Genomic DNA, 26245 nt, shown 5'->3' with positions numbered 1-26245 from the left:
AAAAAAAAAAAAAAAGAATATAATTCCACATCGTAGCACAGATACCACATTGCAATTTGTTTAAATGCTCCTCTCCATTACTAGTGGACAAAGAATCGTATCTCTAGCAGACAGACTGTTACATAGTAAACACTCAGAAACTACTCACTGTATGAATTGGTCTTTAATGAACCATCCCTTCATCCCTCTCTCTGAGTACTGTATTTATATCCTGTGGGCCTCTGCTCTGAGTTCCACTCTGGCCCTCCTTGGGCCATATGCTTCCACAGGAAGGGAAGTCTATGTAAACAAGGGGGTGTACTACACACCTCCCCGCTTCTAGATGACACTCCAGGTACATGGAACTCTGAAATTTCTTGCCCAAACACTTCTAACCCAATTTCAGGGTCTGCAGAGGCCTCTTCCCCAGGTCTGTCCTTAGAATGGACTATGCCACAGATATGTACACTCTTGGGCCAAGGAACAGTTGTTTGGGGAAGGAAGTACAAGAGCTTGGACTTGCGGCATGCAGTGCAGGGTGTTCACAGGCGTGCACATAAAACCTCTTTGTCAAGCCAGAAAGAGCCAGGGATAGGGAGAAGAGGTTGGGCTCCAACACATTCTGCTGTGAAACTGTGACTATTTTCTGTTTTGTTGACCCCTATACACCTAGTGCTGGTTGCTGTCATTATTTATCCATAAATTCTAAATTGCAACCTTTCAAGTTATTATGAAGGTATATTTTTCAAGATAAAAGACTAGAACATGTTTAATGATGTGTTAGCCTAGTTTATAACCTTTAAATATTAAGGCCTGTTGTACTAAATGAATGCTTGCCCTAGGTCTCACAAATGTTAGGGGAAGACTTCCTCTCTCTCACTCAAAGTAAAGCTGATGAGGTTTTATCAACCTAGTTTTATTAACTATTAAATTAGTAAAATAGGGCTAAGAGAACATAGGAATAAAATCAGGAATAAATAGGACATTTAAGATTATTTTCCAATTTCAATAACTCGTGACTTACAACATTAAATGACTAATCCAGAATTTAAACTTCTGTATCTCAAGCCCATGCTTTTTGTCTCTACACCACACTGGATTTAAAAACAATTAGTTTATACCATGTTAGAGGGGGTCATAAAAAGAAAAAAAAAAGAAGAAAATTAAAAATAACTAAAAGAACTAGTTTACAAATTAGACAGATGTCTCAATATCAATTAAAATCTCAAATATTATTTCTAAATATTGTAACTTTATACCTAACTGCTTCACGGATCCTAAAAGAAAGTCAATTGGTGTCTTTCTGAAAGAGTACAGTTAAAAACTGGTCTTCCTTTCCATCTATCCTGTGACAACTAGTTTCCCATAACTAATGCATATTAAGGCCAGGCGCGGTAGTTCACACCTATAATCTTAGCACTCTGGGAGGCCAAGGCAGGAAGATTTTTTGAGCTCAAGACTAGCCTGAGCATGAGTGAGACCCTGTCTTTACCAAGAAGAAAGGGGGAAAAAAAAAAACCCAGCCCAAGAGTGAGACCCTGTCTTTACCATAAAGAAAGGGGGAAAAAAAAAAAAAGCTGCCCGGCTTTGCGGTGGCACCTGAAGTCCTAGCTACTTGGGAAGCTGAGGCAGAAGGAACACTTACAGCCCAGGAGTTGGAGGCTAAGGTGAGCTACAGTGACATCGCTGTACTCTACCCAAGGCGGCAGAGTAAGACTCTGTCTCAACAAAAACAAACAAGGTAACGGAGCACCCTTCCTCACAACCTCCCACCCCTTCATACTAAAGAAAAATTCACTCATATTAAGAGAAAATTTCCAAAAAATTTCAAAAATATTGTCATCTATAACAACTAGTTCACCTGTTCTTCTCTAGGTTCTCATTATTTCTACAGTTTAAATATGAGTCACGCTGAGAATCAGGCAATCATTATGGACTGCTCTTGAAGGCATCAGTCCAATGTGAAGCTGTAGACAAAAATTTCAATATATTGGACATCATCAGGAAAGTTATTAGAAGTAACTTTCCTGATGATGTAATATAGTATTGTATATACTATATTGCATACTATATACACGCTATATATTACTATATATTACATACTACATAGTACAATATATACTATAGTAATACTATACAAAACCATGGACATGTTCTTACCACCTCACTGCAAGGGGGACATAACATAGGTATGTAGGGAAAATATCAATAAAGGCAATTAAAATAAGGAAAAAGAGGGAACAAAAGAAAAGGAGAAATAGAAGACAAACTAAAAAATAAAACAAACTAAATTTTACAGTACTAAAATTAGAGTGGAGGGTGACCACAGTAGCTGGGGCCAGGTGCAGTGGCTCATGTCTATATTCCCAGCACTTTGGGAGGCTGAGATGGGAGGATCGCTTGAGGCCAGGAATTCAAGACAAGACAAACCTGAGCAATATAGCCAGACCCTGCCTTTAAAAAAAAAAAAACCTTTGAAAAATCAGCCAGGCATGGTGGTACAAGCCTGTAATCCTAGCTACTCAGGAGGCTGAGGTGGCAGGATCACTTAATAAAGGCTGCAGTGAGCTGTGACAGCACCACTGCACTCCAGCCTAGGCAACAGAACAACCCTGTCTCTAAAAAAATTAAATAAATAACTGGAGGAGATTCTCAAATTTTTTTTTTTTTTTTTTTGAGACAAAGTCTCACTGTGTTGCCCGGGCTAGAGTGCCGTGGCGTCAGCCTAGCTCGCAGCAACCTCAAACTCCTGGGCTCAAGCAATCTTTCTGCCTCAGCCTCCCAAGTAGCTGGGACTACAGGCATGCACCACCATGCCTGGCTAATTTTTTCTATGTATTTTTAGTTGTCCGATTAATTTCTTTCTATTTTTAGTAGAGACGGCGTCTCGCTCTTGCTCAGGCTGGTTTCGAACTCCTGAGCTCAAACAATCCGCCCACCTCGGCCTCCCAGAGAGCTAGGATTACAGGCGTGAGCCACCACGCCCGGCCTCAAATTTTTGAAAATTAATCAGATTTTAGAATGTCTTCATTCCTTCAACATTTACTGAAAAGTTATGACATGCCAACTCCTATGCTAGGTGCTGGTGATACATGCTAAGGTACTACACTAGGTGCTGGTAATTTGTAAGACAAAATATCTAGCCTCTCAAAATCAAAATCTAGAGTGGCAGCTACTTTGGTAAAGTTACTACAGGATCATAGGAAAGAAAGCAATTAACTCCACCAGAGGCCTTCACAGGGTGTTAAAGGATGAATAGACATTTGCTAGGCAAACAAAGGGAGAAGGACAGCCTAGGGGAAATGATTATAATTATAGAAATAAAACAATAAAGATATTAGGAGCTAACATGTATTGAATATTTACCATATGCTAAGCACTGTACATAAATTATCCTATTTGATTCTCGTAATAACTCTGTGATTCTTTTTATCCCCAGTTTATAAAGAAACTGAGAAGTAACTTGCTAAAGATCAAACAGCTATACAGAGTTGACACCAACAGAGATCACACAAAACTAAGCTGTGAATGATCATGATTTATTTGAGGAACCATAAATAAGTAAGTATGATATAGCACAGGACAATAATGACAGCAACCAGCAATGGGGATATAGTGGTCAACAGAACAGAAAATAGACACATCTGTCCCTGCCTTAGTAGAGATTATGTCTAATCCTTCCACCCCAACCAGGAAACATTATCTCCCATCTTATAAATGTATGCACTGAGATTTGGAGACAGAAGCTAATAAGCAGCACTATTAAATAGCACAGCTAACCCAAGTCTGTCTGACTCAAAGCCCAAATTCATTCCACTTTACTACATACCTCTCTACTATTCATTCAACAAAAACATATCAAGAACCCACTGCATGTCAAGCACTGTGTTAGGAATACAGAGATGAAAGATACAGTCTTTGGCTTCAGGAAACTCACAGGCTAGTCAGTAGAGTCAAGCAAACCAAGAACTGTAATAAAGAGAGATAAAGGCTATCATCAAAGTACATACAGGGTCCTGTAGAAGCAAAAGAAGGACTATGTATCCTAGGATGAGCCAGGTAATGGCAGAGGAGGAATGAAGGTAAGTAGGAGTCAGTTAAAGAAAGCAACAGTGAGGAGCTGGAAAAGTATTCTAGGGAAGGGAAGAGTGTATGGAAAGGCACAGAGACATGAGAACGTAGCTTGTCCTTGGGAACTACAAGTTTGCTCAATCTTACACTGTGCATTGAGGAGTAGTACTAAACTAGAGGAGGAGGCAGCAGTCAGATCACAAAGGAGTGTGAGTATGTAAGCAATGTGTTCACCCTGAAGGCAGTAGAAAGCTATTGAACCATTTTAAAGAAAGGAGTGACATGATAAAACCTGTGATTTAGAAAGTATCTTAGTCCATTTTGCCTAATAAGTATGGGCCAGCATCTGCTTCTGGTGAGGGCCTCAGGAAGCTTACACTCATGCTGAAAGGGGGAGCAGGTATGTCACATGGTGAGAGAGGGAGCAAGACAGAGAGGAGGCGGTGCCAGGTTCTTTTAAACAACTAGCTTTCACAGAGACAAATAGAGTAGGCACTCATCACCTTGGGGAGGTCAGCAAGCCATTCATGTGGGATCTGTCCCCTTCCTCTAAGCACCTCCCCCCAAGCACCTCCAGCCAGGTCCCACCTCCAACACTGGGGATCAAATTTCAGCATGAGATCTGGAGGGGACAAACATCCACATTACATCAGAAAGTTTTATATGATCATAGATAGAAAGAAAACCTGAAGGGGGACAAGCCCAAAGGTAAGAAGACCCATCAGGAGCTATTGCATTAATCCAAGAGTCGGGACATATCTGAAAAATATAGAAGGTGCATCACAGAACCTGGTAATAAGATAGCAATGCTGACTACATAATGAGTGTGTTTTTAAACAAGCAATACAAACAAAACTCAACAGACACCGTGAGGCCCAGGGAGAAAAGTTGAGAGTAACCATATCAAAAGAGTCAATGCCATACTTAGTAAGAAAGCCTATCTATTTGAGTCATTTTAGGGGGTTTTTTATTTGTTTTTTGAGATAGAGTCTTGCTCTGTCACCCTAGGTAGAGTGCAATGGTGTCATCGTACGTAGCTCACTGCAATCTCAAACTCCTGGGCTCAAGCGATCCTATTGCCTCAGCCTCCCAAGTAGCTGGGATTACAGGCACGCCCCAGGACACCTGGCTAATTTTTCTGTATTTAGTAGAGACGGGGTCTCACTCTTGCTCAGGCTGGTCTCAAACTCCTGAGCTCAAGCAATCCTCCCACCTCGGCTCCCAGAGTGCTACGATTATAGGCATGAGTAAACGTGCCAGGCCTCATTTTAGGGTTATTATAGTCATAACATTAGCACAAGCTATTTTTGAAATCTTAAGCATTGATAGGACAAAGGGACATTTCTCAGTTAACTTCCTCTATAAAATAAATGGCTTCTTTAGGTACACTTTATGAAGCTGATTCTTAAGAAATACTTAAAGCAAAAGTTGGATAATCATGTGTCAGGGCTTTAATTAAAAAGGATTTTCATAGATGACTTCTGAAGTCCCTTCAAACTCAAGATTCTAAAAGGAGAAGAAAAGCCGTAACAAGTATTTCATAATTACCAAGTGTCCCAAGTATAGATTTCTATAGCTATCTAATGGGGCTGAATCCTAGAGAGTAATTCTAAATATTGTTCTGACATTACTAAAATTTTCTCAGCACTTAAAATCCTAACGTATCCATATTTTCAACTGTTTAGGTAATATGAATAGCACACTTTTAAAATTTTATGATTATGAAATTAACTACAATGTCATAAATTCCCTAAAAACTTGTAGGAAGTAATATTCAAAATTGCCTACAGAACTGAATGACATGTCAAACAGGAAAATAATTATTTCTACTTCACTGCCACAAAACCCCAAGCCTGATAACACTGAAGAAAAATATTTCATTCTGTTGAAATAGGAAAATGCCCTGCGGCATGCAGAAGAGCTAGCCCGTCATTCTATATCTCTAAACAGCTTCCCTCTTCCCATCAGTTAAAGATGACTGATGCCATGTTACAAGTTCTTACAGAGATTCTTTGATTCAAGGAGCTACTCAATGAAATCCAGGGTTCATGTGTGCATACAGTGAATCCCAAGTCAGTTAACAGACTCCAAAATTGTAAGGCAGAATCAGTTAGTAAACAGTGTCATGAAGTCAAGTCTTCATTTTCAAGGAGTCTGGGTCCAAAATGGCAACACCAGAGTCACTAAATTAATCAATTTCCTTATTCTTAAGAAACACTTCAGGTGAAAAAATTCTATAATAAGGCTCCTATAAGAAAAGTCTATGTCATATGTAAAAGCACTAATATTAAACTAACAGGGATAAATGTAATTACAAGCATATAAACAGCCAGGTACAGAGGCAAGTGCCCATTAGTCCAGCTACTCTGGAAGGAGAGGTAGAAGGATCGCTTGAGGCCAAGCATTTGAGGCTGCAGTGCACTATGATCACACCTGTAAATAGCCACTGCACTTCAGCCTGGGCAACATAGTGAGACCCCCATCTCTAAAACAACAAAGAAAATATATAAACAGATTTCCACTGCCGGCCAAGATAGAATAACAGAGACCAAATTACCCTCCTGACTGAAACAATTGGAGGGGAAAAAAAGACAAAATGGACATAAGGCAACAAAGGACAGCGAATCCCTGATAGATGGGAAACAAGCATGAGTCCAACAACTGTTCCAGCTTACTGCCTTGAAAAAGCTTCCAAGCCACAGAACAGGGAGGGGGGAACCCAGGCAGAGCACAGTGGTCTCCTGAAGTTAAGGAGACAGAATTGCGTCTAAAGACAGCAAGGTGGCTAAAGTACACAGAGCAGAGTACCTGAGAGGAGAGAGCTACACAGAAAGATCTGCAAGGGGTATCCCTCAAGTCTTCAGCGGAGTATTTATCAGTTCACAGTGTGAGGAAACTACCCAAAAACAATGAAAAGAACCACCAAAAAGGATTAGAGGAAACACCAAAGAGTGCCTGTTCCCACCAGGCAGAGTATTCAGAAGGGTTTTGCCTCAATATTGAGACAAAGTGGTACTGTCTAACAGAACTTAAAAGCAAGTCCCCAGAAGATCAAACAGTGTTCAAGTAATTTAATGCATCCCAGAGCAAAGCTCAAGATTTTTGTATTTAATGGAATACAAAAATATCCAGCAGCCAACAAGGTAAAATTTCAAATATCTGGCATCAAATAAAAATTTACCAGGCATTCAGAAGCAAGAAAACACAATCTACAATGGGGAGAAATATCAATCACTCAAAATCAACCCAAAAATGACACAGATAGAATTAGCAGATATGGACATTGAGCCAATTATAACTGCACTGTATATGTCCAGGAAGCTAGAGAAAAGATAAGAGCATGAAAAATACAGACATGGAAGATATAAAAGACAATTCCAGAGATAAATCTATAATGTCTGAAATGAAAAATGTGCTGGTTGGAATTAAGAGCAGATTAAACAGTACAGAAGAAAAGATTAATGAATTTGGAGACATTGAAATAGACTATCCAAAATGAAACAAAGAAAAAGACTAAAAAAACTGAATTGAACATCAGTAAGTTTTCAGATGCCAAGCAGCCTAATATACATGTAACTGGACTTCCAAAAGGAGGAAAGACAAATACATATACATACATACACATTTGTAGAAATAATGGCTGAAAATTTTCCAAATCGGATAAAAACTACAAACCCACAGATGTAAGAAGCTCATGGAACTTCAAGGACAAGAAACATGAAGAAAAATATATAAACGGTTTCAAAGGGTTCTTGCTCACAAATTCTATACTAAATGTAATCTAGAATTTAGACTAAGGCTAACCTTTAGGCTAACCTTACTGGGTACAGAGTTACAACTGACACTTTACTAGAATACACTAAATCACACATTAACCTGAGTAAAGTACTTAAAAGAAATCCTAATGATTTCAAAATTAGCAAAATATAACTTTTAAAACAATGTATATTCTGTTGCTCTATCAGATAATTATTAAAATAAATTTGTTGATCTTATTTTGGCAAATTATTTTTTAAAAAAGGCAAAAACATACTTCTTTTTTCCCTTTAATTTATATAGGTCATTCAGAACAGAATTGGGACACTGAAAAAACTTCTAAAGAAACTGGGAGGTGGAACTGAAAATACAGAAGCAGATTTGAGGTTTAGAAAGGAGCAAGCCTTCCCCCAAAAAAACAACCTGGCAACCACTATTTTGGAACACCATAATTTTCAAAATATATTTATATATATATTTTAAATATAAAACTGTATTCAAAGTGGAAACAGACTAACGTGTTTTTAGCACCTCAACTAACTACTTAGAACTTGAAAAAAATCTAAACTTTTTTGGAAAAAGAATCATGCAAGTAAAAACCATTAAAGTAGAAAACTAAAGTAATATACTTTCCTACTTTTGTGAACACACCTATTTTTTAGCACACAAATTCAAAATTTTCTGTCTAAAAACAAGCAACTGAAAAGATACAAGAGAACAAGTTCTGAGTATCTACTCTAATGGCTACACTTCCTGTCATGTGGGTTCCCTAAAATAGAAATCAGTTTAATTATGCTACATTTTTGCTTAGGAAATAGTGGGATATTTCAAAGATAAAAAACAATTCCATGGTACAGCTGTCAAAAATACATTTACTAACCCTGGAAAATTAATGTCTATACTCTTTTTTCCTTTCTTAAGGAAAAAAATATATATGCATTTAAATAACATACATTTCTTTGGGTGCCTATGCAAATAAAACGGTTTAGAAAATGTATAGTAGTATAATAATACTTCCCAGTAGGATCAACGCACACATGAAAAACAGCACACAAATCTCTTTGAGCATAGAGACTACAGATGTCTTTGAGCACACAGAGAAGTTAACACTGGAACAGTTATTTAAGGATTCGACTTCTACCCTCTTTTAAACAGAAAAATAATTTCGAATAAAATACAAAAATGATATTTTATATGTAAGATTATCAGAGCAGAATAGGAGACTTATTCTCTAGTAGCAACTACTTATTAATAATGTACTAATTTTCCACACATATAAAAGATAAGACGGTCTTCAAATCAAAAGTTCCAAACCACTCTTGTAATCAGATTCTATTCAAGAGAAATAAGGCTAAATACACATTATATTGAGCACAACTGAAATATTCAGTTTGATAACTTTAATATAAGTACTTAGAATGCAAGTATGCTACCTGTAATAATAAAAATGGAGTTTTTTACTAATCCAGCTAATATGCCTTCAATATTCAATTTCCATCTCAAAAACATACTTTCCAACTTAATACAAACCCAGTATTATAAACATAAAAGACAAAGATTTGCCTACTAAATCATCTAGTTGTCACCAAGACTCCACTTACTTGCATTTTAAAACTTCTATGAAGACCTTAAAATGATCCCTAAAACATTAAGCAATCTAATAATTGACACAATAGATCATCTAATTAGACTTCAGTTATTATAGGCATTTAAATTACTTGCTACAGCAAGAGTCCTCATCAATCAGAACTGTTGTTCGAAATACTCTCCTGAAATCTGTTTCAGAATTTAAGCCATTTATTTTCAGATACAAAGGTTAATAAAAAAAAACATTTCTGCATCAAATGCACATAACTTCACAGAAACGTCTTTTTTCTCCTCTGAGGAAACCAGATTTCTCATTCTCTCTTATTTTACCAAATTATCAAAGAAGACACAATGTGGTTTGGATTTCAGCACTGAAGACAATAAGTAACAATACACAGTTGGCAGAAAAAAACATTAAAGTTTCACGATTTTAACAGGTAAAATTACTGGGTTGTGATAAATGGGCTGGGCATGTAAGATTATTATTCCTTTCAAGATCCAATTCTTAAAACACCTGAATTTTTCTGGCCAAAAAAAACAAATTAGGGGCTTAAAACGTAATGTCTCAAAGTTCACCGCATGCTATTTTTAAAAGAAAACAAGTTACCTAGAAAAGAAAGAACTTACATTTGGAGCATGACCTGGTTCAAGAATACCCCATCCACCAAAGCCACATATTCATCCAGGTTGGTCCCATTTCCTGCAGCCAGAGGTCCAAACGTTTTAACCTAGAACAGAAGGATCATCACGACATGAACGCCCCTCTTCATCTCTGCAGCCACAAATAATGCAGCAAAATATACAATAAAGGACACCCACTTACCCAAGTGACCAAGGGGCTGGTCATGAACTGCTCCAGAAGGGGAGTAAAAACCTCGTTCTCCATTTTACAGACTATGTATTTGAAAAAAGGAACTACCACAAAAATACGCCTAGGGAATTGGTCACTAAACGTTGAAGAATTAAGTAGAAATCAATGAAAGTCCATTTTGGCAAGGGAGGAAAAACCCATCGTGGAGGAGGGGAAAACTCTTTCTCCTCAAAAAACACCCCAGAGGGAAACCAGCCGAAATCCCGAGAAGTGGCTTCGACGGCCACCACGAGCGGCAGCCTTCACTGGAAATGTCTGTACCGGGCGAGGAGTGGCAGAGAAAAGGCATCTGGAGGAGGAGGAAGGGAAAAGGGGCTGGAGCACAAGACAAAAAGCCCGTCAAGGTTGCCCAGCTCCTGGAGGAGCCAGACCACAGAAACTGCCCCCAATGAATTAATCCCAACGTGGGCTAAATGAAACACCACGTTAGATACCACGTTCAGGATTCCGAGGGGCCGCCAGGCTCAACCTTGCGTTCCGCTCTACACGTTCCACCCACCAATGGGCAGGGAGCCCCTACGACCCGCGGAGCCTCCCCTGCCCGCAGCCCCTCACCACCGACAGGCAGGGATCGCCCCTTTCCCCCGACCAGGCACCATCCCTCCGCAGCCCTCAGCCTTGCTCCAGCCCCCTTCCCCTCCCAGGGGGTGGGGGCCTGAATGTGTGTCCCTAACCCCCTAGCTTCTTGAGCCCCGCCAGCCTTTTCAGCGCGCCTCTGGGAAGCCCTGGCACAAAAATCACCGCCGCGCTCCAGCCTCCTCCTCCGCCCTATCTGGAGGAGCCGGAGTAACGGCCTCAGAACCGCAGTGCCGCATCACACCCCACCGCTCACCGCCCACCGGCGCCGCCAGCCCGCCGTCAAAGGGAGCGCGCTGCTCCCTCCGCGCCAATATCCTTCCGCCGGCTCCCCGCCCCTCCCGCGGCCCTGCCTCTGGATTGTGGGAGAAGGAAACCGCTGCATGAGCGCGCTCCAGAGCGAGCGCGCCCCTGGGCTAGCCCCGCCGCCGCCCAGATCCTGGCGGCGGGCGCGACCGTGAACGCGCGCTCGTTGCAGCTGCTGCGGTGACCCGCTCCTCGCTCGCGCCCAGGACGGCTGCCAGGGCCTGGGGGGCGGGGATGGGGAGGGCAGAGGAAGGGGGTCTGTCTGCTAGCTCAGGCCTAATTATGGTTTATTTCCTCCCGGAGTGCCTTCTTTGATGTGTCTATTTTGGAACACCATAATTTTCAAAATATATTTATATATATATTTTAAATATAAAACTGTATTCAAAGTGGAAACAGACTAACGTGTTTTTAGCACCTCAACTAACTACTTAGAACTTGAAAAAAATCTAAACTTTTTTGGAAAAAGAATCATGCAAGTAAAAACCATTAAAGTAGAAAACTAAAGTAATATACTTTCCTACTTTTGTGAACACACCTATTTTTTAGCACACAAATTCAAAATTTTCTGTCTAAAAACAAGCAACTGAAAAGATACAAGAGAACAAGTTCTGAGTATCTACTCTAATGGCTACACTTCCTGTCATGTGGGTTCCCTAAAATAGAAATCAGTTTAATTATGCTACATTTTTGCTTAGGAAATAGTGGGATATTTCAAAGATAAAAAACAATTCCATGGTACAGCTGTCAAAAATACATTTACTAACCCTGGAAAATTAATGTCTATACTCTTTTTTCCTTTCTTAAGGAAAAAAATATATATGCATTTAAATAACATACATTTCTTTGGGTGCCTATGCAAATAAAACGGTTTAGAAAATGTATAGTAGTATAATAATACTTCCCAGCAGGATCAACGCACACATGAAAAACAGCACACAAATCTCTTTGAGCATAGAGACTACAGATGTCTTTGAGCACACAGAGAAGTTAACACTGGAACAGTTATTTAAGGATTCGACTTCTACCCTCTTTTAAACAGAAAAATAATTTCGAATAAAATACAAAAATGATATTTTATATGTAAGATTATCAGAGCAGAATAGGAGACTTATTCTCTAGTAGCAACTACTTATTAATAATGTACTAATTTTCCACACATATAAAAGATAAGACGGTCTTCAAATCAAAAGTTCCAAACCACTCTTGTAATCAGATTCTATTCAAGAGAAATAAGGCTAAATACACATTATATTGAGCACAACTGAAATATTCAGTTTGATAACTTTAATATAAGTACTTAGAATGCAAGTATGCTACCTGTAATAATAAAAATGGAGTTTTTTACTAATCCAGCTAATATGCCTTCAATATTCAATTTCCATCTCAAAAACATACTTTCCAACTTAATACAAACCCAGTATTATAAACATAAAAGACAAAGATTTGCCTACTAAATCATCTAGTTGTCACCAAGACTCCACTTACTTGCATTTTAAAACTTCTATGAAGACCTTAAAATGATCCCTAAAACATTAAGCAATCTAATAATTGACACAATAGATCATCTAATTAGACTTCAGTTATTATAGGCATTTAAATTACTTGCTACAGCAAGAGTCCTCATCAATCAGAACTGTTGTTCGAAATACTCTCCTGAAATCTGTTTCAGAATTTAAGCCATTTATTTTCAGATACAAAGGTTAATAAAAAAAAAACATTTCTGCATCAAATGCACATAACTTCACAGAAACGTCTTTTTTCTCCTCTGAGGAAACCAGATTTCTCATTCTCTCTTATTTTACCAAATTATCAAAGAAGACACAATGTGGTTTGGATTTCAGCACTGAAGACAATAAGTAACAATACACAGTTGGCAGAAAAAAACATTAAAGTTTCACGATTTTAACAGGTAAAATTACTGGGTTGTGATAAATGGGCTGGGCATGTAAGATTATTATTCCTTTCAAGATCCAATTCTTAAAACACCTGAATTTTTCTGGCCAAAAAAAACAAATTAGGGGCTTAAAACGTAATGTCTCAAAGTTCACCGCATGCTATTTTTAAAAGAAAACAAGTTACCTAGAAAAGAAAGAACTTACATTTGGAGCATGACCTGGTTCAAGAATACCCCATCCACCAAAGCCACATATTCATCCAGGTTGGTCCCATTTCCTGCAGCCAGAGGTCCAAACGTTTTAACCTAGAACAGAAGGATCATCACGACATGAACGCCCCTCTTCATCTCTGCAGCCACAAATAATGCAGCAAAATATACAATAAAGGACACCCACTTACCCAAGTGACCAAGGGGCTGGTCATGAACTGCTCCAGAAGGGGAGTAAAAACCTCGTTCTCCATTTTACAGACTATGTATTTGAAAAAAGGAACTACCACAAAAATACGCCTAGGGAATTGGTCACTAAACGTTGAAGAATTAAGTAGAAATCAATGAAAGTCCATTTTGGCAAGGGAGGAAAAACCCATCGTGGAGGAGGGGAAAACTCTTTCTCCTCAAAAAACACCCCAGAGGGAAACCAGCCGAAATCCCGAGAAGTGGCTTCGACGGCCACCACGAGCGGCAGCCTTCACTGGAAATGTCTGTACCGGGCGAGGAGTGGCAGAGAAAAGGCATCTGGAGGAGGAGGAAGGGAAAAGGGGCTGGAGCACAAGACAAAAAGCCCGTCAAGGTTGCCCAGCTCCTGGAGGAGCCAGACCACAGAAACTGCCCCCAATGAATTAATCCCAACGTGGGCTAAATGAAACACCACGTTAGATACCACGTTCAGGATTCCGAGGGGCCGCCAGGCTCAACCTTGCGTTCCGCTCTACACGTTCCACCCACCAATGGGCAGGGAGCCCCTACGACCCGCGGAGCCTCCCCTGCCCGCAGCCCCTCACCACCGACAGGCAGGGATCGCCCCTTTCCCCCGACCAGGCACCATCCCTCCGCAGCCCTCAGCCTTGCTCCAGCCCCCTTCCCCTCCCAGGGGGTGGGGGCCTGAATGTGTGTCCCTAACCCCCTAGCTTCTTGAGCCCCGCCAGCCTTTTCAGCGCGCCTCTGGGAAGCCCTGGCACAAAAATCACCGCCGCGCTCCAGCCTCCTCCTCCGCCCTATCTGGAGGAGCCGGAGTAACGGCCTCAGAACCGCAGTGCCGCATCACACCCCACCGCTCACCGCCCACCGGCGCCGCCAGCCCGCCGTCAAAGGGAGCGCGCTGCTCCCTCCGCGCCAATATCCTTCCGCCGGCTCCCCGCCCCTCCCGCGGCCCTGCCTCTGGATTGTGGGAGAAGAAAACCGCTGCATGAGCGCGCTCCAGAGCGAGCGCGCCCCTGGGCTAGCCCCGCCGCCGCCCAGATCCTGGCGGCGGGCGCGACCGTGAACGCGCGCTCGTTGCAGCTGCTGCGGTGACCCGCTCCTCGCTCGCGCCCAGGACGGCTGCCAGGGCCTGGGGGGCGGGGATGGGGAGGGCAGAGGAAGGGGGTCTGTCTGCTAGCTCAGGCCTAATTATGGTTTATTTCCTCCCGGAGTGCCTTCTTTGATGTGTGAAAGAAGGGGAACGAAATCCTTCTCTTTTAAACATGAGGGATGCAGACAGCCTTTTTCGGACAGTTTGATTTGATCTGTTAAGCATGCTTTCTCCCCAGCAAAATGGAATAGGAAAACTCACTGCAGCAAATGGCAGAGATACTTGAGCCACAACTCGATTTTTTTTCTTCTCCTCCCTCTCCTCCTCCTTCTTTTTTTAAAAATCCAGTCCACTAAAGCATGAATGTTCTTCAAAGTCGCAAGTGAAATAGTGGGATTCTAAATAACCAAAGCTGTCTTTCAACATGTTGGTATTCCCTGACTGGAGCGAACGTGATTCAGACATTGTTTTTTGACTATTTGGCCATTGAAAACAATCCAAACAAAATCAAGAGCTACAAAGAGGAAACATTTGGAAGTTATCCAAGTTGGGTGACAAACAGATTACATATTTGTCATGAATCTCTATGCTATGCACGACTGGAACCTCAAAATAATTTTAACAGTTCCCTAGCAAAATCAAATGTTACTCCTCCTCATTTCAAAGGAAAAATCAAGACCTTGTTCGTGGGATAAAATGGGCATGTAAAACGCAATCTTTTTTGAGAAAATATGGTATTATGGTTTTACAATGTGCTGTTTACATTTGCATAAACACCTACTTTGAGTACTTATATATTTTAAATTCGCAGTAAAAATGTTTTTGTCATAACACTGAATTAAGCAACAGCACAATTTCTTAATTAGGTAGTTGAGAGCCTGGGCTCTGGAGTCTTCCTATTCTTCCAATTCTTACCAGCTGTGTGAACCTAGGCAAGTTACTGAGCCTCTCGGTGCTTCAGTTTTTTCATGTGTAAAGCAGGGATAATAATAGGGTTAAACTGACAGTTTATAGTAAGTGTTCTATAAATGTTATTGATGTTGTTTTTATCATTATTCCCTCTAAATGAAGAATATTTAGGGAAAACTTGAGATGTAACCTCTCCTACTTCAGTTACAGGAAAAAGGATTTTGCTTTGGGAAGTAGAAATGCCTTTCTAAAATCATCTTAAGTAAAATTAGGATACATTCTTGTGGCATTTTGCTAGATGGTATACAGAGTAGAACCTTGTATTCCCCTGTACACAAGCCAGTACACAGCCTTGAGTCATCCTGGTTGCTAACAATCTTTTCCTTCTTCTTGATGACTCTTTCTTAACTGGAATTCTTTATTTGGTGAATGAAATGCAGAGAAAGGAGAGTGGGCACCAAGAAGAAAGCATTGCTTTTAGGAGCAGCGCAATGCCTGACTTGTCTACTGGTCTTTGTAATCCCTTAGAAGCTTGACAAAACAACATGGAAGTATTTAGGCCTATTCTTGGGGTTATCCTAAAACAGACCAACCTGCTACATTCACAGATGAAAAACCCACAAAGTATTAACACCAAGTATGGCAGGTTAAGGGCATTTTGGAGTGATGACTGATGGGTTATCGCAGGAGTCGTACATTAAGATAGCATTGTTTATCCAATTTACATTTAGTACGCAGCACTCACAGAAATCTGGATTCCCCTCCAGAGCCAGATGGTCCCAGATGCTTCCTGGTCTATCTTTAGGTTTTACACATACACATACACATACACACACACATATTCAACAAAGAAACATGAGGAGTTAATTGTAAAAACAGGAAACTTTAGACCAGACTGAGGTCTGGAGGAACTTATTTGAAAACCTACCAATTCACAATTCTCTAGTTTAACAGCAGCCTTAAAAACGCTTTATAATATCTCAAGAGTACAATCAGGAAACTTCTCTGTCTGGCTAAAGAGGGATTGTACGTTATACACAATTTAATGGTCTTTGAATTGCAATGTCCTGTAAGATTAAATCGAAAAGTTTCCTGTCCTCCTTTCACTGAGGAAGAGATTTCTCAAGATTTCTTCAAAGTACTTTTGTTTTGTACTTTGTAGTCATTTATTTGTCCTGATTGCGTTCTTTCTTAGAAAGTTAAATCCAGCAGGAAAAGACTTTGGAAAAATCATACCCATCTGGCTTGGGTATAAGTTCTCTCCTCAGCTCTCTTCTTATTCAAAACTATGTGGTTGCAATGGACCATGGTCCCATTTAGAAATCACTAGAGAATGATTTTCCCCAACTATCATAATTGAGGCTTTCCCCTCCAGGTTACACATACATAATATTACCCATATACCAAAAGCACCCATATATACCTCTACCCATGTCTGTCTTGATCTATACTGTAGGAGATGATAGACTCACCCAGAACCAAGCACCTTGGTGACAAATATTTTTTAAGTACAGATTTGCAAAACTAATCACATTTATAAGCTAGTACAATAAAAAATAACCCAATACAGCAGCAGAATGGCACCATTGTTTATATTAGCCAAAAAGTGGAAATAACCCAATGTCCATGGACTGATGATGAATAAATAAAATGTGGTATATATCCATACAATGGACTATTATGTGGCAATAAGATATTATGAAGTACTGATACATGCTACAACATAGACGAACCTTGAAAGCATATGATAAGTGAAAGTTAATCACAAAGGACACCATATTGTATGATTCCATTTATGTGAAATGTCCAGAAGAGATAGATCTATAGAGACAAAAAGTAGATTAGTGGTTGCCTAGGGCTCGGAAATGGGGGTGATGGCTTAGGGGTACAGGGTTTCTTTAATTTAAGAAAATGAAGATATTCTAAAACGATTGTGGTGATAGATGCACAACTCTGTGAATATCGTAAAAGCCTTCGAATTGTACACTTAAATGGCTGAATGGTATAGAATGTGAATTTATGTCTTAATAAAGCTTTTTATTTTTATTTTTTGGAGATAGGGTCTCATTTTGTTGCCGAGGTATGAGGGCAGTGGTGTGATCATAGCTCACTGCAATCTCAAACTCCTGGGCTCAAGAGATCCTCCTGCCTCAGTTTCCTGAGTAGCCAGGACTACACCTAGATAATTTTTTTATTTTTTTGTAGAAACAGGGTCTCACTATGTTGCTCAGGCTGGTCTAGAACTCCTGACCAAGCGATCTTTCCACCTCAGCCTCCCAAAGTGCTAGGATTACAAGTGTGAGCCACCACACTTGGCCTTAATAAAGCTTTAAAAAAAAAAAAAAACTCACAAAAAGACACCCGCACCCAAATGTTTATAGCAGGACGATTCACAATTGCAAAGATGTGGCTACAATCCAAGTGCCCATCAATACATGAGTGGATTAATAAAATGTGCTATATGTATACTATGGAGTACTACTCAGCCATAAAAAATGGTGAATACCTCTTGTATTAACCTGGATGGAACTGGAGACCATTTATTCTTTAAGTGAAGTATCATAAGAATGGAAAAACAAACACCACATGTACTCACCATTAAATTGGACCTAATCAAACAACACTTATGTGCACATATGGAAATAAAACTCATCAGAAATCAAGCAGGTTGGAGGGGGCAGGAGGGGATAAGTAAATTCACACCTAATAGGTACAATGCACACTATCTGGGTGATGGGCACACTTATAACTTTGACTCATACTGTCCAAAAGTAATTTATGTAACCAAAATGTTTGTACCCCCGTAATACTCTGAAATGAAATAAAATTGAATTAAAAAAAAACTCAGTTTCTATGGCTGTCTTAAAAAAAAGAAAAGAAAAGAATGGCATCATTGCCTCATAAAGATTTATTTTTTATGTCATCAAGAAGTCCAATCTCATAGATTTTCAAAAGGGCCCTATTGATCTAATGAATAAGATCATTCTTGATCTAACACGTAAGATTTTTAAATCATCTAAGAATATAGAAGGCATATGTTTTAATTATCCAACACAGTTTTAAGAGAAATAAGAGAGAGAGAGAGAGGAAACTGGGCAGGTTAATTAATTTCATTGAGCATCAGTTTCCTCAGTTGTCAATTGGGCACATTACCGGACATCTGCTTAGACCAATGGACTTGTTGATCAGTCCTGTATCTCAACTAGAGAGAAAAGGAAAGTTGGAAAGACATGACAGGGAACAGAGAGGGGTCCTCCTTTCAAGCCACTATCAACTGCTTTTCTCAAATGCCCTACTTCCGTGTTCAACACAAAGTGAACCACCTCAGATTTACCATAATATTCCACGTGCCTGCGGAATACACATGATACCGTCCCTGTCCGGAATGGTCTTTCCTGCTTCCTAGCCAGGCCAACTCCCACTCATCCCCCAGGATTCAAGTATTAATATTACTTCTCTAGGAAGCATTTCTCCACCTCAGGTTGAGCTGATCACTTCCACTTTTGTCCCTGCAGATTATCAAATCTCCCCTTTATTTCTGCAACTAGCTCTGAAAGGCATGTATTTACCTATAATCTCTTCTCCTGAGTGACTTCATTTTATTCATTTTTGTGTTCCTACATTTCAGGCTGTCTCAAAAAAAATTAAATTAAAACAATTTTTTTGAGAGAAAAGCTTAGAGGAATACTAAACATCATATAATCTTTTATTTCTCAATTGACATATAATGACATTTATCCTTCTCGACACCCAAACTGAGGTTTTTTATCATTTTGGTGGAAATTTTCTAAAAATGTGTTATATTTTTATTTATTTATTTATTTTTAAATTGCTTTCTTATCATGCGTGTGTTCGCTGTAGTAACATTATTTTGTTTTTATTTTTGATTTTCTTGAGACAGGGTCTTGCTCTGTTGCCAAGGCTAGAATGCAGTGGTGTCATCATAGCTCACTGCAATCTCATATTCCTGCACTCAAGTGCTCCTCCTACTTCAGCATCCCAAGTAGCTGGGACCAGGTGGCATGTGCCACCACGCCAGGATAATTTTTCTATTTTTAGTAGAGACGGGGTCTTGCTCTTGCTCAGGCTGGTCTCAAACTCCTGACCTCAAGCAATCCTCCCACCTCGGCCTCCCAGAGTGCTAGAATTATAGGCATGAGCCACTGCGCCCAGCCTGTTGTATTTTTAAATATATTTAAATACATATAACAGCATATTCTGGACATAAATTGACCCTTTCTTAAAGAAAGTACATCATCACAATTGATCTAGTTGATTATGTTGTGCTTTTAATATGGTGATACATTCAGAGGCTTTAAAAAAGTGCAAGGGAGTGCATAACTTACCTTGACTCTTAGCTTGTTGGGGATGGTAACCAGGACCCTGTGTCTGCTCCTGTCGCCTTCACTTCCTACCTCTAGCCACCACATATGAGTGCATCTCCATCCACGTTGGCTGGGCTGGTGTCCAGATTGGCAATGCCTGCTGGGAGCTCTACTGCCTGATGGCCAGATGCCAAGTGACAAGACCACTGTAGATGATTGGAGGAGACGATTCCTTCAACACCTTCTTCAGTGAGATGGGCGCTGGCAAGCCTGTGCCCAGGGCAGTGTTTGTAGACCCAGAACGCGCAGTCATTGACAAAGTTTGCACTAGACCCACCACCAGCTCTTCCACCCTTAGCAGCTCATCGCAGGCAAGGAAGATGCTGCCAATAACTATGCCTTCGGTCACTACACCATTGGCAAGGAGATCATTGACCTTGTCTTGGACCAAATTCGCAAGCTGACTGACCAGAGCACAGGACTTCAGGGCTTCTTGGTTTTCCACAGCTGTAGCTGAGCCCTACAACTCCATCCTCACCACCCACACCACCTTGGAACACCCCGATTGTGCCGTCATGGTAGACGATGAGGAGGCCATCTATGACATCTGTCATAGAAACCTCGATACTGAGCGCCTGACCTACACTAACCTGAACCACCTTATTAGATTGTGTCCTCCATCACTGCTTCCCTCAGATTTGATGGAGCCCTGAATGTTGACCTGACAGAATTCCAGATCAACCTGGTGTCCTATCCCCACATCCACTTCCCTCTGGCCACACATGTCCCTGTGATCTCTGCTGAGAAAGCCTACCATGAACAGCTTCCTGTAGCAGAGATCACCAATGCTTGCTTTGAGCCAGCCAACCAGATGGTGAAATGTGACCCTCACCATTGTAAATACATGGCTTGCTGCCCGTCTTACTATGGTGATGTGGTTCCGAAAGATGTCAATGCCACCATTGCCACCATCAAGACCAAGCATAGAATCCAGTTTGTGGATTGGTAGCTCACTGGCTTCAAGGTTGGCATCAATTGCCAGCCTCCCACTGTGGTACCTGGTGGAGACCTGGCCAAAGTACAGAGAGCTGTGGTGCATGCTGAGCAAAACCACAGCCATTGCCGAGGCCTGGGCTCACCTGGACCACAAGTTTGACCTGATTTATGCCAAGCATGCCTTTGTTCACTGGTCTGTGGGTGGGGGGATGGAGGAAGGAGAGTTTTCTGAGGCCCGTGAGAACATGGCTGTCCTTGAGAAGGATTATGAGGATGTTGGTGTGGATTCTGTTGAAGGAGAGGGTGAGGAATGAGAGGAATACTAATTATCCATTCCTTTCTGCCCTGTAGCATGTCATACTCCCAGAATTTCAGCTTCAGCATTAGCTGACAGGCATTAAAGCTTTCTGGTTAGATTGTTTTCACTCAGTGGGAATCATGTCTTACTTTTCCATGTGTATCTATATGACTTTTTCCATCATGTCTTAAAGTAAAGGCTTTAAAAAAAAAAAAGTGCAAGGGTGTGCTCACAGGCTCCAGACAAACAAGTTTTGAGTTTTATTTTACTTTGAATAGTTTTCCTGTCTTCTTTTGTGGCTAACAATATCTCTACCTATCTGTAGTCTTCATTAAAATTTACTGCTTTTAATTTTCTGTGTGCTAGGAATACATATGAATTTGTGATAGGCCTAAAGTGTCTCTTCATGTATTGTTTTTGCTTACTTTCAGTTTCTGTTTTGTTTTTTTTTTCTTTTTGAGGCACAGTCTTGCTCTGAGCCCAAACTCCTGGGCTCAACCTCCTGAGTAGCTGAGACTACAGGCATGAACCACCATGCCCGGATAATTTTTTCTATTTTTGGTAGAGATGGGGTCTCGTTGTTGCTTAGGCTGGTCTCCAACCCCTGGTAAAATAGACTTTTAGAAGGTGAAAAAATAACTCTCGTATTCTGATTGTAAGCCTATGCCCAACCTCCACTAATTACCCATTTACATCCTACAGACAGACATTAGCAATACCTTGTTGAAACAGAACCTAGCCTACGACAGAACTGATGATGGATTATTAATAAAACAGATACACATTCCATGTGGTAGGCACTTGCCTCAGGCGAAGATTACAGAAGTATAACTGATAAACTATACAGCATGACACAAAAGCTTAAGACTTAATAAAACAGATATAAACTGGGTATTCTTGGGTATAATAATACCATCTTCAGGGCATGACTTGAATTTGTTACACAGCATTCCCTTTAAGATAAATGAGCAAGAAGATTTCTACATAAAAACCCATCAGTACTTTTATGCTACTAAAAATGTGTAGGTTAAAACAATCAAATACATCTAATCATAGGAAAAAAATGTAGATCTGCTTCTGCATTAAAAAATACAAATTACAGATGATAACAAACATTGCAAGTGAGGATATCTGAAGACATTACTTCCTTCTGTTGAATGGTAGTAGGGAGATATACAAAAATGTATATACTGATACGTGACTATGTATTTGATGTTCTGCTGTTGAAAAGTTAAAATTTACATGAAACTTATTTAAAAATTTTAAATTAAATGTTTTTATTTCTTAATTTTCAATCATTATATGTCAATTAATTATTTTCTTAAAGTATCAGCTTGAGAAGAGTTCTCAGACTCAATTTTATTCCATAAATTTTATAAACTAAAGATCTACCTTTGGTTTCTCATGCTAAAATAACAATATAAAATACTCAGTTATATTAACCTAACAATATTTTTTAAATTATTTTATTTTCTCATTATAAAAACAATATATGTCATTGTCATATTTGGAAAAAATCAACAACACATAAAGAAGAAACTTAGAACAACATATAATTCTACTACTCAGAGGTTAATATATTGCTGTATTTGTTTTATAATATTTAAAAGAATTGTTCCACTCTTAAAAGACCACTAGAAAAATATAGCAATGATCAAAGATTGAACATGTCTCTCAGTTTGAATTAAATGCAGTTTTACTAATAATATTTATCATGCATTAAGTGTGTAGAACTGTCAGGTTAACAATTTTTAAAACATCAGACCCCAAATTCCCATAATCATAAATAAAATGTGGCTAATATTACAAAAGAATAAAAATATACTCTCTGAGTTTAGCCTAAAACTGAGGTTATGAGTTCTAAATGTGTCAGTATATTCTCACTGTCTTCATTAATCAATATTTATTGAACTACCTATGTGTAAGATAAGTATATTAAGCATGCAAACACAAACAAGATTATATCCAAATGAAGCCAAAAGAAATAAAACTGCAGATACTGTATGTCATCTGATCAATTAGTTCAGAGATTGGCAAACTTTTTCTGTAAAAGGCCAGATAATAAATATTTTAGGTTCTGTGGGCTGTAAGGTCTCTGTCGCAACTGCTCAACTCTGCCATTGAGCATGAAGCAGCCATAGACTGTATGTAAGGAAAAAGTGTGGCTGTGTTGTAGTAAAACTCTATCTACAAAGAGATTGTAGTACAGGTTTGGCACCCTAGGCCATAGTGTGATCTCTAAACTAGTTGAATACACTGGATGCAAACAAAACAAAAAACAGGATTGACTTTTTTCCCTAGTGAATTAATTAACTTTACAAACAATTAAATAAACCGTCCAACTATATGATATAGTTCTCTTCTGCAATTGCAGAAGTGGTCTACAAGTTGCTTGGAAGCTGAATTTCATTATTCTAGTATATCAGATACACTTCAAATTGCTTTCTGTCTCTCATTATGTTACCATTGAAAATGGTGACATGATTTAGAGAAGTGTGGGGAGTTAAGTGAACCAACATGGGGTGGTGAAGGATTTGGGGAGGAGCAATAGCAGGGAGCTGTTTTCACCCCTAGGCCTGAAGGAGCAAGAGGAGGAGTGTTGTTTGAACTCTGAAAGACCTGGAATCTTGGAAGAGGAGCCACTAGACAGGAGTTAAGTCCATAGAAGATGGAGACACCACCATAATCATGATGCAGAAGAAAGCAAATAAATATACCAATCTCTCTGCCCTCCTCACTTATATTTTGGGCCAGTGCCTCCCCACTGGCTGAAACCCACTGAAAGCAGAGAACAAGAGACCCCAAATAATGCAGTCTACATCCGGAGTACAGAGAAGAACAGAGCATGACAGTGGGACCAGAGGTCCCAAAAGAAGACTCTGTAGCACACAACTATACGTGAAAAGTGCAGATAACACCTAGAACCATTTCTATAGACTTTCTGGTAGCCATAAAAGATGGCAATTATGTTCAAATTAACAGAAGCTTAAACTTTTGGTAGCACATCATAGAGAAACAGAGGGAGCTGACAAGGATGTTAACAACCTGCCATAAAATTTGTGGCACATCTATAATCTGTTAATGCAAGGTATTAACCAATATTTTTTTTTACTGACAAACACATGATATTAGTGCCTTGCAGTGTATTGCAAATAGTATATGCTCTATATTAGCTGAATGAATAAATTTGTTGAAATAATTAATTCTTCATAGCTTCATTTAAAGAATTTGATTTTTTTCCTATGGAATAGCTTGCCATTCAAAAAGAACTTGATTTCTAAGTAGCAGGAAATGTAATTTATTAAAAGACTTTTTTTTTTTTTTTTTTTGAGACAGAGTCTCACTCTTTTGCCCGGGCTAGAGTGAGTGCCGTGGCATCAGCCTAGCTCACAACAACCTCAAACTCCTGGGCTCAAGTGGTCCTTCTGCCTCAGCCTCCTGAGTAGCTGGGACTACAGGCATGCGCCACCATGCCTGGCTAATTTTTTCTATATATTTTTAGTTGGCCGATTAATTTCTTTCTAATTTTAGTAGAGACGGGGTCTTGCTCTTGCTCAGGCTGGTCTCGAACTCCTGAGCTCAAACAATCTGCCCGCCTGGGCCTCCCAGAGTGCTAGGATTACAGGCGTGAGCCACCGCGCCTGGCCAAAGGACATTATTTTAAAAGAAAATAACAAAATAAGATTAGAGTGATTGTGGGGCACAAGTTACCTATGATTCGCTTACCTGCGTCCCCCATTCACAGTAGAAACTGGAAACTCTACACACAAACCAATGTTCACTAAAACCCATTCAGTAAACATTTGTTTAGAATGTATACCCGTTTGAAATCACTCATCATTTTGTTTAACAAAAGCAAAATGGATAACAAATAAGAGTTTATGCCTTTATATTTGATAAAATTCAATGAACCTTTTCCAAAATAATTATGAAATCAACACAGTAGACAGCTATGGTACTGAATGAAACAGTATTAGTAGATAATACCTCTCAACAAATTTATTTTTTTTCTCATCACCAGTTAGATTGCCTATATTTCACAATACATTAATCATGTGAAGATTTGGGTTCTAAACTAGGAATAAAATATTTATTTGTAATTTTTACCCTTCAGAAATTTACACAAACCTTTCATGGAAATTTACTACTAGACAGGCTTCCAAGAGCTAGACTGAGTCTATTTTGATTCCAGAAGGCAGCCTACTCTTAGCTTTAGATCTCGACCCCTCCTTCTTTCTAGTTTAAGACGTGGCAGTAGTATAATAATTATATTATGGTAGCTACAAACAGTTTTTGAGTTTTGGTAACTCTGAGTTAGTTACCCAGCTGTCTCAATCTTGTTTATTTTCTCCTTTATTTACTATGGCCCTAACTCATTCTTGAATATATATATATTTTTCAACAAGAGTCATAAGGACAAAGGCCATATTTTTTTTGCACTGCAATGTGAAAGCATTTTTCTCTTACTCAATTAGCAAGTGCATATCACATTACAAAAAGTTGGCATGTGATTTTGTGAATAGCAAATCCTGCTGAACTAATTTAGTTGTTTTTTTTTTATCCAACTGCAAAACCTGGCAGATGGAATAGCAATGATCACCTCTACAAAACATCATCTGTGTCTACTTACTGGTTTATACATTATGTGTTTTTAAACACACAGTGGTGCTCCAGTCCGCGGTAGGATCATAAAAGGAATGCCTCCCTCTCCCCTCATTGTACTCTTCAATGCTAATCTCAGCATACAGGTATAAGTGAGACTGTTGCTGGTTATTGAGTATGCCACATACACACACATTGTAGATCATCCCTTGCCTCCAGAGAAGCAGGAAAGTAAAATTCTGCCTGGCTTAGAAATCAAGTGACCTGGAGCTACCAGGATTTCTCTGAACTGTAAGTAACATAATACTTCTGTGTTTCTGCACTAAAGGACCTCCATCTTAACTAATACTAAAAAAAACCTGGCTGCTAAGAGGCAGTAAAGCAATTAAAATTAACCAAAAAACTTCTATATATTTCAAAAATAATCTTTTAATAACATATAATGCTCCCTGAACTTGTAAGAAACACCATCCACATGTCTTAGCTGCAATGTCAGTCTAAAATTTTATGCGAAGTGTTTTGTCCAATATGAGGACTTCCTATTTAGTTCCTTTTCTTT

General features: G+C 39.5%; 1 protein-coding gene and 1 pseudogene across 1 annotated transcript in view; one reads left to right on the top strand and one right to left on the bottom strand.

Annotated features, from left to right (window-relative positions):
* The window catches only part of CCDC88A (coiled-coil domain containing 88A), a 172323-nt gene extending 161212 nt beyond the window's left edge, over positions 1 to 11111 (bottom strand). Inside the window, exons 1-4 of the mRNA XM_012649837.1 lie at positions 10217 to 11111; positions 10021 to 10121; positions 6413 to 6440; positions 656 to 684 (exon numbers count right to left, since the gene is read on the bottom strand). Coding sequence (XP_012505291.1) covers positions 656 to 684; positions 6413 to 6440; positions 10021 to 10121; positions 10217 to 10279 — 221 coding nt within the window. The 5' untranslated portion in view covers positions 10280 to 11111. The remainder of the gene's footprint in view (positions 1 to 655; positions 685 to 6412; positions 6441 to 10020; positions 10122 to 10216) is intronic.
* Positions 11112 to 20002: 8891 nt separating this feature from the next.
* LOC105814756 lies at positions 20003 to 21100 on the top strand (annotated as a pseudogene).
* The last annotated feature ends 5145 nt before the right edge of the window (positions 21101 to 26245 follow it).

The sequence above is a fragment of the Propithecus coquereli genome, unplaced genomic scaffold (genome assembly GCF_000956105.1).
Source record: "Propithecus coquereli isolate 6110/MARCELLA unplaced genomic scaffold, Pcoq_1.0 Scaffold305, whole genome shotgun sequence".
Classification (NCBI taxonomy): domain Eukaryota; kingdom Metazoa; phylum Chordata; class Mammalia; order Primates; family Indriidae; genus Propithecus; species Propithecus coquereli.
The sequence above is the reverse complement of the archived record's forward strand: the minus strand, read 5'-3'. Positions and strand labels throughout refer to the sequence as shown.